A 16693-nucleotide genomic window follows, 5' to 3' on the forward strand; every position below is an offset into this window, starting at 1 on the left:
TTGCACCATCTTTGTCTGGTTTTGGTATCAGAGTTAATTCCTAATAAACTGGTTTGAGAAATATCCTTTTCTATTTTCTGGAAAAGATAGTGTATTAATTCGTGGAAGAATTGGTGTTAATTCTAACTTAAATTATGGCGTAAAGATTTTTTGTTTGGGGAGTTTTTAAACTCTAAGTCCAGTTTATTCAGTAGTTTATAGGGTTGTTCAAGTTATCAATTTCATATTTGGTAAGTTTCAGCAGTTTGTGCTTTTGAGACACTGCTCCACTTTACCTAGGACATTAAGTTTATGTGTGTAAAGCTGTGATAGTACTTCTTTATTATCCTCTTACGTCTGAATTGTCTGTAGTGAAATGCCCTGTTCTATTTCTGCTATTGGTAGTATTTTTTAATCACATATTAGAAATATGAGCAGAAAGTAGAGCATTTGCTCTTATCTTTCACAGGATAATATCCTTTTAATATTCAAAGAAATCATAATAAAAAAATAATTCTCGGAAAAAAGTTTTAGTCTTTTACATCATAAAACGGCAGTGTATTTGCATCAGATACAACAGAGTTGATACCTGAACTCTAAATGGAGTTCATTCAAGTTTATTAATGGCAGCTAAAACCCCAGGAGGTCGAAGTCTTGAGTGTACAATTCCGTAAAGGCTGGGAAGGTCTCCGATTCATCTGTTCCCCTGTGTCTCACAAGTGCCTGGCTGTAGGCTCTGCATAGATTCTTGTTGGATGGGTGGTAAGTAGTAACAGTGAATACGTGTGTGGAGACTACTAGGCTGAAAGGGATGCTGACATCCATGACCCCTTCTGGAACTTTCTCCGTCCCAAGTGCTCCATCTAGGTGAATCTGCTGCTCCCCCTCACCAAAACAAGAGAACAAAGCTCATCTCAGCCTGGCCACTCTAGGACCCCTCCTGAGGGTTCTAATAAGTCAGTGGTTTCCTAGAACCCTTCCTTCAAACAAAAACTTACAGGGAAGTCTGGGAACAACCGAAATGTAGGAAAACAGCCAATGACACACACAAAGCATGAATGAATTGCAGAATCATTGAGGCAAGAAGCCAGACACAACAGGCTATGTACTATGTGACTCCATTCACAGGACGTTCTGAAACAGGCCAAACCAGTCCACATCAGGGTTGATGGTAGGGACAGGCACTTCTGAGGGTGGTAATGGAAATTTCCACATCTCTTGATAGGAGTTTAGTTTACACGAGTGTATGCACATTTGTCAAAATTCAGAGTGAGTCTACTGAAGACTTGTGTGTTTCGTTGCATGTACATTTTACATCAAAAGAAGAACTATAAGCAAACAATAATCCAATTAAGGGAGGAATTTTTCTATTGAAAAGGGACCTGAGGGGTCTGGAGACTGGAGCCAGCTAACAGGCTTCCTCACCCACCCTCCATAGGTCAGTTGAAAGCCCAATGCTGGTGCAGACTGCAGTGATGATTTGGAGTGTGGATTTTGATGAAAATAAAGTTCATTTTCAAGTAGCATACATTTTAAAGTAGTACACACACACACACACACACACACAGATATTACTCAGCCATCAAAAAGAAGGAAATCTTTTCAATGACATGGATGGAGCTAGAGAGTATTATGCTAAGCAAAATAAGTCTGAGAAAGGCAAATACTATATGATTTCATATGTGGAATTTAAGAAACAAAACAAAAAGAAAAAGAGAGAAACCAAGAAACAAATCTTCAACTATAGAGAATAAACAGATGGTTACCAGAGCGGAGCTGAGTCCGTGGCAGGGGGGTGAAGTAGGTGAAAGGGTTAAGAATACACTTTACTTTGATGAACACAGAAATGTGTAGAGTTGTTGAATCACTGTATTGTACACCTAAAACTAATATAACACTGTATGTTAACTACACTGGAATTAAAAACTTAAAAAAATTAACATTCTTAAAACTTGAAGATATGAAATGCAGCCTTTTGTTTGAAATAAGAATAAAGCTGTGAGAGAGGGAGTTTTATGGTTAAAATAGCACACTGGCAGCACCCATAACTTTTTTGATTTGTTCTGTGCGCTCATCGTAAAGTTTCAAGATACGGGATTAAAACCCAGAACCCAATTTTTAGGAAAGGTAAGGCAGGGAAGAAAACTGGTATCATTGCCTGCTGGGTGCTGATATAAGGATTTTTGAGGTAAACTGTTTTCTGGTTTTTTTATGAAGTCATCTGTAAAATCCTCAGCACCTTTTCCGACATCCCTCCAGCCCCTGGTAAAGGAAATGATTAAGGGCCACTTTCTTTCAGACTCTACCCTCATGCCCTTTCCTAAAAGGATCTACATTTTACATTGCAGGCATGGCTGGGGCGATTCACTTTCTCTCCGACATCCTGGTACCAGAGACATCACGGTTTCCAGCATTTGAACTTGCCCCTTCGCAGAGGGATAAAAAGATGCAGTGAGACCGCTAAGACACCTACCTGTTTGGACCAAAAGCCAGATTGGTTAGTGCCTGACACAGAGCCAACTGTGAATCCTGAAGAAGGCAAAACAAAAAAAAAGAGAAGCAAACACCTTCACAGGCACCCCCTTCGTTGCAGAGACCCTCAAGTTAGAGCATGAACGACAGAAACCATCCCTTTGGCGTTTTGTAACAGTGTTCCCCTCACTGGTGTCAAATATGAATTCTTCACGTCCAGCCTTGTGTAGCATTTGCATGTTTCTGGTGTTTGTTGTCTGCAAATGTAAGTTGTTCTAAACAGAAAGCCCTTCTCTTTCCGTGAGCCCGGAGCTGACCGTACACGAGGGTACGGCAGCGGCCACTTCTCTGTATATAATATTTAAAGTGAGGTGTCTTGTGTACTGACAGGGAATAGTCAGGTAGTATGTCTCTCATCTATCGAAAGAATCTCTAAGGTGACATCCTAGGGCTACTTCTTCAGCATTTTCCATGAGAACCTTTCAGACAAGCATGAAGGAAAGACCACTCCAAAAATTGAAAAGCAACCAAATTAAAGGGGTTTTGCTGGAATGGTTGGGGGCAGGGGTTGAGCCTTTGCGCAAGGTGCTTGAACGCTCCCTCTTTGTGTTTTGTGTTCACCCTTTGTGCTTTTAAGAGGCCACAGGGCATGCATTGCTGGCCAGCTGGGGCTCCCTATTCCCAGCAGGGGTTTCCGGCTCCCACGTGAAGTTCCAGAGGCTCCTTACAATCCCAAGCAGTGGACGCCTGGGGAGTGGACTTCATGATAATCAGAGAACATTCAAGGGAAGCCTTTCGTGACCATGTTGTAAATCAAACAGCAATGACTAAGCATTGGCAATTCTAGATTTGGTTAATATTAAAACAGACTGCACCTCAATTTTATCAGCATTATAACTTATTATAAGTTCCGTGGATACAATTCCAGATGGTGATAAGTGGAAAGACACTCAGCTGTTCCCATGTCCCTGCAATTAAACTTATTTCAAAATTCGGTAACTTATCACAGTGTAAATTTGGGAGGAGTAGTCATTTTTTGCACACTTTTGGGTGATTGAAATCTCACATTTGATGAAATATATTAACCATAAAAGGCCTAGTCTGCATTTATGCATATGGGAAACATAGTGTTCTAACCAAGAAAATGACGGTGTTTGTCTGACATGTTTTATCTAAAAAAAAAATGGGCATTCATTTCGATTACTGTACCCTCAATAATTCTGTCATGTGGATTTCAGTTTTTAGAAGACTTTTGTCATCACAATACGAGTAGCCTAGGACTTCTACATACTTCTCGTCTTGTGAGCTGAGGCATGGATTGTAAAAGACTAAAAGCAGGTTTCTCTGGTCATCTGGTCCCGGTCTGTAAGGGACCGTCCAATCATTTATCAGCCCTCATGTCCACTCCTTTCATAAAGGAGCATGAATATCCACGTAGAAGACAAATCTCCTTCATGCATATGCAATTCTCGGAATGTTGCTGAGCCTTGTTTGTGGGGCCGGCACCCTAACATGACCTTCAGTTTCTAGATGATGCCTCATGGGTCCCTTCATTGCAGATACTTGTTTCTAACCCATGACTATTTTCTCTCAAACTAGGTGGATGGCTTCCATGAGTATAAACCCTCATGGTTCTATTTTCACCAACTCCCTGGGCCTGCTCAGGAACTTCTCAGGCACAGTATGCTGTCCTGAATGAGTTGAGGGGGACTATCTGGTAGGAGAGCTCACCACCAGGTATCACAGCCCAGCCAAACAACCCTCCCTCCCACCCACCTCACCCAAACCGCACACACAGAGCTTACGAGGTCTGGCCTGCCTCGTTCATGGCGGCACTCAGGGCTTCAGCTGTAAGCTCTGTCAGGGGAAGCCAGCGGGACGGCACAGGGGCTGTGCCTGTCTCAGCCAGAGGGAGCGCATGGAAGTCCTGGTTCTGGCCACGTGTCTCCAGACCAGAAACAGCAAGGGTGACTCACCTGGGCATCCCACTAGGTCTGAAAAATAAGCACGAGGCTTCTTTCTGACTAATGTACTGAGGGAAAGATAAAATACTTGTGGAATAAACGGAGGTTTTATTTACGGTTTTTTCTTTTTTAACCCAGCTGGGTTGACACCTTCCTACTTACCCACTAGATGTTCACAGATGTGCAGCTCTGTGACTCCACGTCAGCCCGCTTCCTGGCGTCTGGCACGTAGCTGCTGCCTGAGGACAGTTCCAGCTCTTGGTCCCTGAAGGCGGAAGAGTGATGGCATCCACGCCAAGGAGCAGAGGACTCACAGAAGTCAGTTTAATAGATGTAGGTCTGAATTTAGATCTCAAAACATCTCACAATGATTTCTTGATTTCTTTGTGTCCTTCAAAATGTGTCTGAGTTGAAACAACTACGTGTATGCACAATACCATTTTAAAATTTGGAAGAAAAAATAGTTGATGTTGGAAAAAGTGTGTGGGGTTCTTTGGTTTTGTTAGTAAAGACAGTTTTGTGATGATGACTGGTGGGATCTTCATTTGTTTTCACCTCTTCTCTGCATTTAAGGGTGACGGTTACGAGCATTGGTCACCAGTCTGAAGATTTCATTGTTCACTTAAAAATGTGGCGGGTGCCCACCTTACGATGTGCTGAATAATTCACTGGGATGATTGCTGAAGGTCTCTACACATGCATTCTTTTCCTATCCCAAGGCCCTCTGAAACCTGGGCAGTGATGGTAAGAGCAGCATCTATGTGGCTGGCATAGTGTGACAGGCCTTTGCACTCACGTCCTTAATGGCGACAACACTGCAGGAGGGGGGCACTATTACTATGTTTCACAGGTGAGAAAGCCAACAGCCTTGCCCAGGGTAACAGTCAGAATGGAGGACGCGCAGATGGTTGTCACCAGTGGGCACACTCTGACTTGCACTCAACGTCCCTTCCCCTAAGTGCCCCAGGCAGAAAGGAGGAAATTGACACCTGGGGGGAGAGGCCTTGGTCAGGAGCACGTGACTGGGAAATGGAGCAGCCGGGCCTTCTCCGTCCTCATCTGCTCCTCCCTCACCGCCTTCTGGGCCGCGTGGGGGACTCTGACCCTGCCTCCTGCGTACTGCTTTTAACGTCTGTTACTTCATTTGCCGAATTCATAAAAGCAGTGATCCAGGTTTAAAGCCCAGGTTCCCTAAACATTTTTACGGACTGTCCTTAGGCCCTCCCAGGCTCTTTGCTGCAGCTTGGAGAGGCCCTTCCTTCCAAGGGCCTCAAATCAGGCATGAGGCCAGGCTTGTTGTGGGGATGGGACCATGGTGGTTTTGAGGTATCTAGGGGCCCATTAAATTGTGTGCAGAATTTCCTGTGCATACGCCTATGAATATCTGGAGAGGCAGCTGCTAGTTTTCACCAGGCTTTCAAGGTGGTCTTTGACCCCAAAAGGTAGTGGTGTCAGGTTCTGGATTAAAGAATGCGTGCTAGCAAGCTGGGCTTCAAGTAGGGAGCAGGGATGCTGTGGAAGACTGGCGTGGCAGGGGTGTCTGGAATCAGGAGCCACCCCATCCAGTTAGGAAGACCCCTGTCGCAGCGGGTGACACCACCTCCAGTCTCCATTTTTCCATATGTCATCAGGAGAGCCGGATGTCAATTTTCGAAATGGCTGTCACCTCCTGATGCCTGTCAGCCTGCTGTTGAACTGGACCATGGCCCTGGAAGGCTGTGTTGAATCATTGCCTCCTGATCAGCGTGAAGTTACAGCCTCCTTCAAGGACCCATTTTACCAAGACTGGCTTCCTAGAGTTAGATCGCTAGAAGCACCAGTGATCCCAGATGGCTCGGGCTATAATGAGGGCCAGTCTGCTTCACAAATATTACCACACCCATTTCCTTATCCACTTGGGAGACGGGAGGCTTGAGTCCTTCTTTCAGCACGTGTTTATTATACACCCACAGTGTGCCAGGCGTTGTGCTAAGTGCTGAGCGTGAACTGACAAACAGTCATGGGTCCTGTCCTCATGAGGTTCACAGTCCTGCTTGATGAACACCTATTGGGAGGGAGTAGCCTTGAGCTCAGACTCGGGAGGCCCTCCCTTAGCAGATGTCAGACAGTTCCTCTGCAGTGGGGGGTGGGGGCAATAAGCCTGGTTGAAGAATCCCGTGTGCATTTTCCAGGAAATGGCAGGAGGGGACCACAGGTAGATGAGCAACCCAGCCTTGCAATGTGACACCCTCTGGCATGAAGATGAGGCTGATCTCTGCCATCAAGGGGCATATGTAGTGGAGATTAAGAATCTGAATGCCTGTGTTTAGCTCTGAGCTCAACCACTTGTGAACTTGAACGAGAACTTGCCTGAGGCTCAAGGGTTTTTTGTTTCTTTGTTTTGTTTTCCCAGAAATCCAGGACAATAATCAGGACAGCCTCATTTTGTTGGTGGGAGGATTAAAATGAAATAACAAGTGGAGAAGGTGTCTAGCTCATGTATGTGTTCTGTTGGGGAAAGTGAAGGTATTGGTGCAGTGCTGTTATGTGAGGACATAGGCTCACCTCCTGAGTAACAGAATGAAAACCCAGATCTGTCCAGTTCCAAAATTCCATGCCTCATGACAGCTCAGTGTCACTGCTGTGCCTGGCAATCTGGAGCTTCCAGCCAGCTGTGTGTGTGTGTGTGCGCGCGCGCGCGCGTGCACAAACCTCACTGCCCAAGGTCTATCAAGGGGAGGAAGAACCATAGGAGCAAGAAGGAATGAAGCCACAATTTCAGACTTATGAAAAATCTGAACGTTTAGAGAGGTTGTGTTCTCCATGTCTCTGGTCTATTCTTTATTTAGTGACCCACAGAGATCTTCCGGTTCTATACTAGGTAGACTCTTGTGGCCTTCCTAGGATCATCCACCAGAAGCAGTGCCAGTCACATGTCAGTAGGGACCTCACCCCACTCTTTCAAGTATTGCCCAGGAATAAAACATGTACCAAGTAACATAATCACACCTCCTCCCATAATCATGTAAATACTCCCAACAGTTCCAAGAACTGATGAGGCCAGCTTTGCAAACCATTTCTTTACAGAGGCCATAAGAGAAGTTGTCAATGCCCTATCAGCTATTGGGAACTAACAGGGGGATAAGGACCCAAGGAGCCCTGAGTCTCTCCAGTAGCAGGAAGGAGGGCCACATTCCCTCTTGGCAATTGGGCTAAATGTTCTGGGACCTCACGTGCCTGAAAGTTGCCTTTGTTCTGCACTGACACTTAAATTACAGATTCTTACGGGGCCCCTGGGTGGCTCAGTCGGGTAAGCTTCCGACTTCGGCTCAGGTCATGATCTCACAGTTTGTGAGTTCAAGCCCCGCGTCGGGCTCTGTGCTGACAGCTCAGAGCCTGGAGCCTGTTTCAGATTCTGTGTCTCCCTCTCTCTCTGACCCTCCCCCATTCATGCTCTGTCTCTATGTCTCAAAAATAAATAAACGTTAAAAAAGTTTAAAAAAATTACAGATTCTTATAGAATTCTGCACTAAAAATCACTTTCCTGCTGAAATTTCAAGGCATGGCTGCACTGTCTTCTAGCTTCCAGTGTTGTGTCTGAGAATTTTGTAGCCATTGTGATCCGTGTTCCTTTATACTTAATTTTGTGTTTTGTATGTAATAATTTTTCAAGTTACAGGTTTTTTTGTTTTTTGTGTGTGTGTGGTTTTTTTTTTCCTCTCTGGCATGATGAGCCAGTCCTGGGTTCTTGATGGGCCCTTCCGGTCTGGAAACTCATGTCTTTCAATTCTAGGAACTTTTCTTGAGTTATTTCTTAATGTTTTTCCCCCTCTCATGTACTTGTCTTTTTCTTGAATACCTGTTATTTGGGTATTAAACCTCCGATGATGATCCCTAACTTTTTTTCTATTTCATACCCCTTTGTATTGTTGTCTTACTTCCCAAGAGATTTCAACTCTGTTTTCCAATTCTTCTATTGAGTCTTTCATTTCTTTATGTCCATGAGTTTGTCTCATTCTTACGGTATCTCTTATATATATTGTCTTCTTATTTCTTGGCCACAATATCTTATCTCTCTGAGGATGTTAATTTATTCCACAAATAGTCATTAAGAGCTTCTTCAACACCACACACACTATTCTAGGCACCTGGAATCCAACAGTGAACAAAGATGCTTACCTTCTAGGGTTTGCAGTTCAGCAGAGAGAGATAAGCAATGAACATAAATAGGCAAATCATCTCGCATATGAAGGTAATAATACAGAAAAAAGAAAACAGAATAAGAGGGACTGACGGTGGCTGAGAGAAGACAGATTACTGTTTTAAACAGGATGATCAGAGTAAGACTGGAGACAGTGACATTTAAGCCAAGACATGAAGAAAGTAAGGAAGTTGGCCAGATGACTGTGGGAGAGCACCCAGACAGAAGTCCTACTGGTGCAAAGGCCCTCACATGGGTGCATGCCACTCACATTCATGGAGAGACAGAAAAGCCTGGTTGGAATGGAGTGAATGAGAGGACAGAGGAAGGCTAGGCCTGGAAGGGCATTCTTAGGAGTTCAGCTCTCATTCTGGTTGATGTAGAGAGCCATTGGAGAGTTTTAAGCAAAGGAAGGACATTATCTGGTTTATGTTTTAAAGGGATCATTCTGGGAGAATGCAGCATAGCACGGAAACCAGAAGACTAGCCCAGGAAAGAAATGATGGTGGTAGCTCACCCTGGTACAGTTAAGAGCAGTGAGGTTGGTGAGAAGTGGTCAGAATCTAAATGTACCTTGAAGGGTCAATAGAATTCCCTATCATCAGGAGCGCCTGGGTGGCTCAGTCGGTTGAGCGTCTGACTTCAGCTCAGGTCATGATCTCATGGTTCATGAGTTCGAGCCCCTCATTGGGCTCCCTGCTATCAGTGCAGAGCCCACTTTGGGTCCTCTGTCTCCCTCTTTCTGTGCTCCTTTCCTACTCACGCTCTCTCTCCCTCTTTCAAAAATAAACATTAAAAAAAATTCCTATAATCAGGTGAAGAGTAGAAAAGACTAGACAAAGATAGCTCCAAAGTGTTTGTCCCAAGCAACCGGAAGGGGGGAGTTGCTAGAAGCTGAAATGTGGAGGATGTCAGGCAGGAAGATGAGGGCTCAGTCCTATTGAGTTTGAGATGACAAACATGGAACATCTGGAGTTGAGAGAGAAATCTAGGGTGGAACTGTCACTTTGAGATATATCAATGTTACTGAAAGTCATGGGGCTGGATGAGCTCACCCAAGAAGTGAGGATAAAGAGAAGAGAGAAGCAGCCAAAGACAGAGCTTTGAGCCACACCAGCACTAAGAAGTTGGGAGAAGAGAAAGAACCAGCCAAAGAGGGAGAGAAGCAGTCACTGGGGTAGGGAGCATGTTTTCTGGGAAGCTGGGGAGGAGAACAGATATATATATGTAGAAGGATGTGAATAGCTGACCCAGATACTTCTGATAAGTAAGAGAAAGACCAAGAATTGACCATTAGATTCAGTAGCTGAGAGGTCATTGGTGAATATGTCAAGAATATAGGCAATCCTTTAAAGCAGTTTTGTTGCAAAAGAGAGGAAAGAAATGGAGCCATAGTTGATGAGACAGAGAAGATCAAGAAAAAACTTTTTATTTATTTTTTTATGTTTTTGAGAGAAAGTCCACACAAGCAGGGGAGTGGGGCGGAAGGAGAGAAAGAGACTCTTAAGCAGGCTCCACACTCAGCATGGAACCTGATGCGGGGCTCACTCCCATGATCCTGAGATCATGACCTGAGCCAAAAATAGGAGTCAGACGCTCAACCAACTGAGCCACCGAGGTGTCCCTAAAACTTTTTTTTTAAGTTCAAAAAAATAATAGCATGTTTGTAAATTGATGGGTGTGAGTGAACCTGTGGACAGGTAAACACACACACACACACACACACACAATAAAAAGAGACATACAACAGACAAGAGGCAGCACTAGAGTGATGTCCTTAAGAGGCAGAGGAGGTGGGAGGCAGTGCCTGAGTGTGGGTCAGCTGTGGACAATGGCTCAGACCCTATGCTGTGGTCAACAGCACAGACGCTGGTGGGCGAATGGGGGGTGGTGGCAGCTGTGCAAATTCTCTTCTGATTTCTTCAGTTTTCTCGGTGAAGTAGGAAGCCAGGCAACATCTGCTTAGTGAATATGGAGGAGGCGGCAGTGTTGGGATTTGAGGAGAGAAAAGAAAAGGAATTATTTCCCCGGAGGGTGGCAGAAGGAATGAGTGGTTCCCAAACTTCGACATGCTCAGAAAATGCTTGGAGGACCGGTTCAGACACAGACTGCTGGGCTAGTGTCTGATTCACTAGGTCTGGGGAGGGGCCTGAGAGTTTGTTTTCTGACAAGTCCCAGGGCGACACCGATGCTACTGCTCTGGGGATCCCACACTTCAAGACACATCCTCTGGCTCCTTCTGCTGGTTCCTCAGGTCCTGACTCACCGTGTGCAAATATGCCCTGATGGCATCACCAGTCCACAGGCTCATGAACATAGGTGAGTCCGTTCAGTGGGCTGGGAATTTTTCTCTAGCCCTGTTCAGCTGGCTTTTTAGTTTAGTCTGTCTGAATTGCTTTTTCCTATTTGTTGGCTTTAGTTTTTACCTTTCCTATTTTAGGGTTCCCTGGTGTGTGCTGCAAAAAACTGCCCAGAGTTGTCGGGAGATTTTTGATTACTGATTCAGTTTCTTTGCTGGTTACCAGTCTGTTGAAATTTTCTATTTCTTCCTGTTTCAGTTTTGGTGGTTTATATGTTTCAAGGAATTTATCCATTTCTTCCAGGTTGCCCAATGTTTTGCCGTAGAATTTTTTCATAATATTCTGTTTGTATTTCTTTAGTGTTGGTTGAATGATTGATTGATTCATTCTCACTATGATTTTATTTATTTGGGCCCTTTCTATTTTCTTTTTGATAAGTCTGACCAAAGGTTTATCAATTTTATTAATTCTTTCAAAGAACCAACTCCTAGTTTCATCGACTTGTTCTACTGGGGTTTTGTTTATTTGTTTCTGTATCATTTACTTCTGCCTTAATTTTTATCATTTCCCTTCTTCTGGCTTTAGGCTTCATTTGTTCTTTTTCTAGCTCCTTTAGGTGTATGGTTAGGTCCCATTTTTGAGATTTTTCTTTCCCCTTGAAGTAGACCTATATCGCAATATACTTCTCTCTCATGACTGCATTTTCTGCATCCCAAAGGTTTTGGACTGTCACGTTTTTGTTTTTCTTTCCTTCCTTGTATTTTTTTTTTATTTCTTCCTTACTTTCCTGGTTAACCCATTCATTCTTTAGTAGGATGTTCTTTAACCCCCATGTATTTGTGGTCTTTCCAAATTTTTTCTTGTGGTTTACTTCCTGTATTATAGCATTGTGGTCTTAAAATATGCATAGTATGATCCCAGTCTTTTTGCTGAGGCCTGATTTGTGACCCAGTATGTGATCTATTCTGGAGAATGTTCAATGTGCACTCAAGAATGTGTATTCTGCTGCTTTAGGATGAAATGTTCTGAATATATCTGTTAAGTCCATTCTAGTCCAGTGTGTCATTCAAAGCCATTGTTTACTTGTTGATTTTCTGCTTAGGTGATCTGTCCATTCATGTATGTGGGGTGTTAAAGTCCCCTATTATTATTGTATTATTATCAATAAGTTTCTTTAAGCTTGTTATTAATTTATATATTTGGCTATTCCCAAGTTGAGGCATAAATATTTACAATTATTAGATCTTGTTGAGTAGACCCCTTATTATGGCACAGTGCCCTTCTTCAACTCTTGTTACAGCCTCTGTTTTAAAGTCTAGTTTGTCTAATATTAAGTGTGGCTACTCCAGCTGTCTTTTGATGTCCATTAGCATGATAAATGGTTCAGGTATCTTTAGGTCTGAAATGAGTCTCATGAAGGCAGTATATAGATGGGTATTGTTTTTCTAACATTAAAAAAATTATAATGTTTATTTTTGAGAGAGAGAGAGAGAGAGATAAAGAGAGAGTGAGAGAAAGAGAGAGAGAGTGGGTGAGGGGCAGAGAGAGAGGGAGACACAGTATCCAAAGCAAGCTCCAGGCTCCAAGCTGTCAGCACAGAGCCCACTGTGGGGCTCAAAATCATGAACCGTGAGATCATGACCTGAGCTGAAGTCTGAAGCTTAACTGACTAAGCCACCCAGATACCCCGGGTATTGTTTTTTTTATTCATTATGATACTCTATATCTCTTGATTAGCATTTAGTCCATTTATGTTCAGAATGATTATTGATAGATATGAATTTAGTGTCATTGTATTACCTGTAAAGTCATGTTGCTGGAGATTTTCTCTGTTTCTTTCTAGTCTTTGTCACTTTTGGTCTATCTTTCCTACTCAAAGAGTCCCCTTTAATATTTTTTGTAGGGCTGGTTTAGTGTTCACAAACTCCTTCAGTTTTTGTTTGCCTGGGAAACTCTATCTCTCCTTCTATTCTGAATGACAGCCTTGCTGGATAGAGTAATCTTGGCTACATATTTTTCTCATTCAGCACATTGAATATATCATGCCACTCCTTTCTGGCCTGCCAAGTTTTTGTGGAGATTTCTACTGCTAACCTTAGTTGTCTTTTCTTGTAAATTAGGGATTTCCTTTCCCTTGGTGCTTTTAGGATTTTTCTCTTATCTCTATATTTTGCAAATTTTACTACAACATGTCTTGGTGTTGGCCTGTTTTTGTTTATTTTGATGGAAGTTCTCTGTACCTCCTGGATTTGGATGTCTATTTCCTTCCCCAGATTAGGGAAGTTTTCAGCTATAATTTGCTCAAATAAGCCTTCTGCCCCTTTTCCCCTCTCTTCTTCTTCTGGCACTCTTATGATATGAATGTTATTACACTTTATGAAGTCATTGAGTTCCCCAAGTCTGAATTTGTGACCCAAGATTTTTCTTTCCCTCTTCTTTTCAAGTTCACTGTTTTCCATAATTTTATCTTCTATATCACTTATTTGCTTCTCTGCTTCTTCCCTCCTTGTGGTCATTACATCCATCAGGTTTGTGCCTCAGTTGTACCATTTATTTTTATTTTGGCCCGACTAGTTTTTAGTCCTTTTATCCCTGTGGTAAGGGACTCTCTGGCGTCTTCTGTGCTTTTCTCGAGCCCAGATAGTACCTTATGATTGTTGTTTTAAATTCTGGATCAGGCATATTACTTATATCTGTTTTGATTAGATCCCTGGCCATGACCTTTACTTGTTCTTTTGGGATGAATTCCTCCATCTTGGCATTTTGTCTAGGTTTCTGTATTCTTCCATGTGTTAGGAAAGCCTGTTGTGTTTCTTACTTCTCAGAGTAATGGCTTTATGAAGAAGAGGTCCTATACTGTCCAAGGCCTGTTGCTTCAGGAAGTGTTCTGGTATATACTGTGTGCACTCTGGTGTTGCATTTTGGCTGCTCTTTCCCACAGGTCCGTCCTCTGTAGAATTTCTTCTTGCCTGCAATGGGGATTTTTTGGGCCTTATACCATGTGTGGTGAATTTTTCACTAGTCATGCTTTGATCTGCTTATTAAAAGAGGCCAGATCCTACTTCCACTAGAGCAGAACTATGAGCACATATGAGAACATAGTGCACTCTATGATCAGTAGACTTGTATGGGGGTTGGGGGTTGTGCTGGTCTTCTTGGGAAGGGGCCCACTGCTCTGGTTTTCAGGCATACTTTCCCTAGTAAAGAAGCACCTGCAGAGTGCAGGGCAGGGAAGGAGGGCTTGTTATAAGAGGCTCAAGCCTCCACTGTGGGTGCTGTGCTGCTCACTAAAGTTGGTCTGTGCTGGTGGGTAGAGTAACTATGGCATCATTCAGCTCCCTCATCCCTGGAGAGGGGAGTTCATGTCCACCACTTTCCAGGAAGCCCTCACAGAAGAGCAAACAATCTCCCGTCATGTATCCCAGGCATCCCTCAGAGCCTTGCCTTCACCGTGTCTGTGTCTGCCTGCCTGGCAGCACAGTTCACCTGTGTTTTATCTCAGGTACACCAGCTGAGTTTCAAAACTCCAAATTTTAGGGACCTGGAATGGTACCAACCCACACTGATCCTCTGGGTAGGATCTCACCATGCTGGTGCTGGTGCCAGTTTGTCTCAGAAGGGCAGTTGCACCAACGTGCAGGGGCTTGGAATTTAAGGTGCAGCAAAAAGCCAGTGTCCAGGTTAACTGCCCTCAGCAGGTGTCTCAGTTCCTATGTTAATGAATGTAATTGTGTCCACCAGCTCTTTTGTCCCTGGAGAGGCAGCGTTACCTTTCCCAAATGCACTCCAAGAACGGAAACTGTCTTTCCCAGTATGACCCAAGGGCTCCTCAGCCCACCCTCTCTACTCCCGGGCCTCTGCCCTCCTTCTCCATAGCAGCCCTGCTACACACACTGGGCTCCATTCTGGCTCCACTTCTAAAACTTTAGTCTTCGAGCTCCACTGGTTATTAAAAACTCATGATAATCAGCCCCTCTCCTTCCTAGCCAATGGTTTTTCTTGTACAATGCCCTGCACATTGCTCTCTCACTCTCCCTCCCTCTCTCCTTCCCTCTCTCTGTCTCTCCTCTCTCTCCTCTGTCTCTAATGAGGTCTCCCTCCCCTCCACAGCATCCGTGATTCTTTTCTCCCCAAATCTTTTCTCTGCACCTCCTACCTTCCACAATGTGGCCTTTTTTTTTCTCCCTCTAGTTGTGCAATTTGTCCTCTCAGCATTCAGATTGACTTCTTGGGTGTTCATAATGATTTGAAACTTACCTAGCTGTGTTCAAGGGACAAGGCAGGCAGAGGGTCTCCCTACTACTACTCAAGAACTGCCCAGAATTATGTTGAGGGACTGAAGCTGATAGAAATTCTGGTCCATGTGGTATGATCTCATTTGATCCCTCAGTTGGCGCACTGGTGGAGTCCGTTTCTGGGGCCCCTCAGTCCCTACTAGGCTGACCCCCAGCCTTCTGCCTGCAGGTGGCAGAAGGAAGTGGGGGCAGTGAGCTGGGTGGCTACCTTCACCAGATGGCACTTCAACCTTCAATTAGATCTAGTGTCTTCTGGGCCAAAGACTAGAACTCTTTTCAGAAAAGAAGCTTCCAGTGTTTTGCTGGGGTTGGGGAGATGGTCATGATGCTATTAGATAGGTAAGGGGACATCTGGAGAACTGACTGGTATATAAATCAAACAGACTCAAGCTCCTTTCTGCCACCCAGAGGCTCTGGAGCTGTCAGTCCCACAACTTTGGGTGGGGTCTGAGTAACTGGCCGGGTGGCTCTTGCTCTCCTTGCTGGGGACTCTGGGCTCACTTTGCTCTACGTTCCTCCTGCTGGGGTGCTGCCTTCTTCTGTTCAGTCCTTAATCACCTATCCACCCGTGTTTTGGCTTCCCCAGAAGTGTGTGTATTTCCTACCCTTTGGAGGTCATGCTCTTTGTGGGAATATACCTGGGAGGGGGGTGGCAAGGCTGCACTCCAGCAGACCTTGAGAATGTGCTCCCCAACCCTGCAGTTTCACTCTCCTGAGGCTCCCAATATTTTAGAGCCCATGAAGGTTTTTATCTCCACAATATTCCTGGGACTCTTCTAAACTGTACTAAGCCACCAGCCACCATAATCACCACAGACTGAAAAGAGTTCAAACATCCCTTTACTCAATTGTCATCATCACTGGTATGTGTTCAAACAGGGACTAGTGAAGGATGGGCGCTGTTTGCCACACTGAACACCCCAAAACACTCCGGTTTTCTGAAGTTTTCCTACATTGAATTGTCTTGCTAACATCTTAATTTTCTGATTTTATCCCATATGGAAACCCTGCTATTTTTGTCAAATGGGAAAATTTGTAAATGAAATATGTCAAGAGTTTGCAAAACACCATAGTTTCTCTGTTGTTGGCTGGAGCAGGGGGAAAGGGAAGGGAATTGGGAGCCACAGTGGGCCTGCAGGGCAGCTGCAAAGCAAGCCACTCTCCTGTCCCACTTAACCTCCCCTGCCTCAAAAAGCATTCAGCATATGCTGACACCTGAAATCCCTGCATTCCACATCCAGAGAGTTGTAAAATCAAAGTGCTTTGGGGAGATGAAGGTACATTTTATACGGTAGCTCATCAACATTTATAGACACTGAGACAAGAATGGTCTCTGACATCAGACTCTCTGGGTTCCAGTCTGGGCTCTACCACATTCAGTACTTCCTTATGGGGTTGTTAGCGGGGGATTAAATAAAACAATCTCAGCAAAGCACCTACCACAGTACAAATGTTCACAAAATCGATGTCACCTTTACAGTTAAATTAGGGATGATTCTCTAG

General features: G+C 44.1%; 1 protein-coding gene across 1 annotated transcript in view; it reads left to right on the forward strand.

The window, feature by feature from the left end:
- Nucleotides 1-4944, forward strand: part of LANCL2 (LanC like 2) — a 61359-nt gene extending 56415 nt beyond the window's left edge. Inside the window, exon 9 of the mRNA XM_030307688.1 lies at nt 2328-4944. Coding sequence (XP_030163548.1) covers nt 2328-2434 — 107 coding nt within the window. The 3' untranslated portion in view covers nt 2435-4944. The remainder of the gene's footprint in view (nt 1-2327) is intronic.
- The last annotated feature ends 11749 nt before the right edge of the window (nt 4945-16693 follow it).

The sequence above is a fragment of the Lynx canadensis genome, chromosome A2, assembly GCF_007474595.2.
Source record: "Lynx canadensis isolate LIC74 chromosome A2, mLynCan4.pri.v2, whole genome shotgun sequence".
Taxonomy (NCBI): Eukaryota; Metazoa; Chordata; class Mammalia; order Carnivora; family Felidae; genus Lynx; species Lynx canadensis.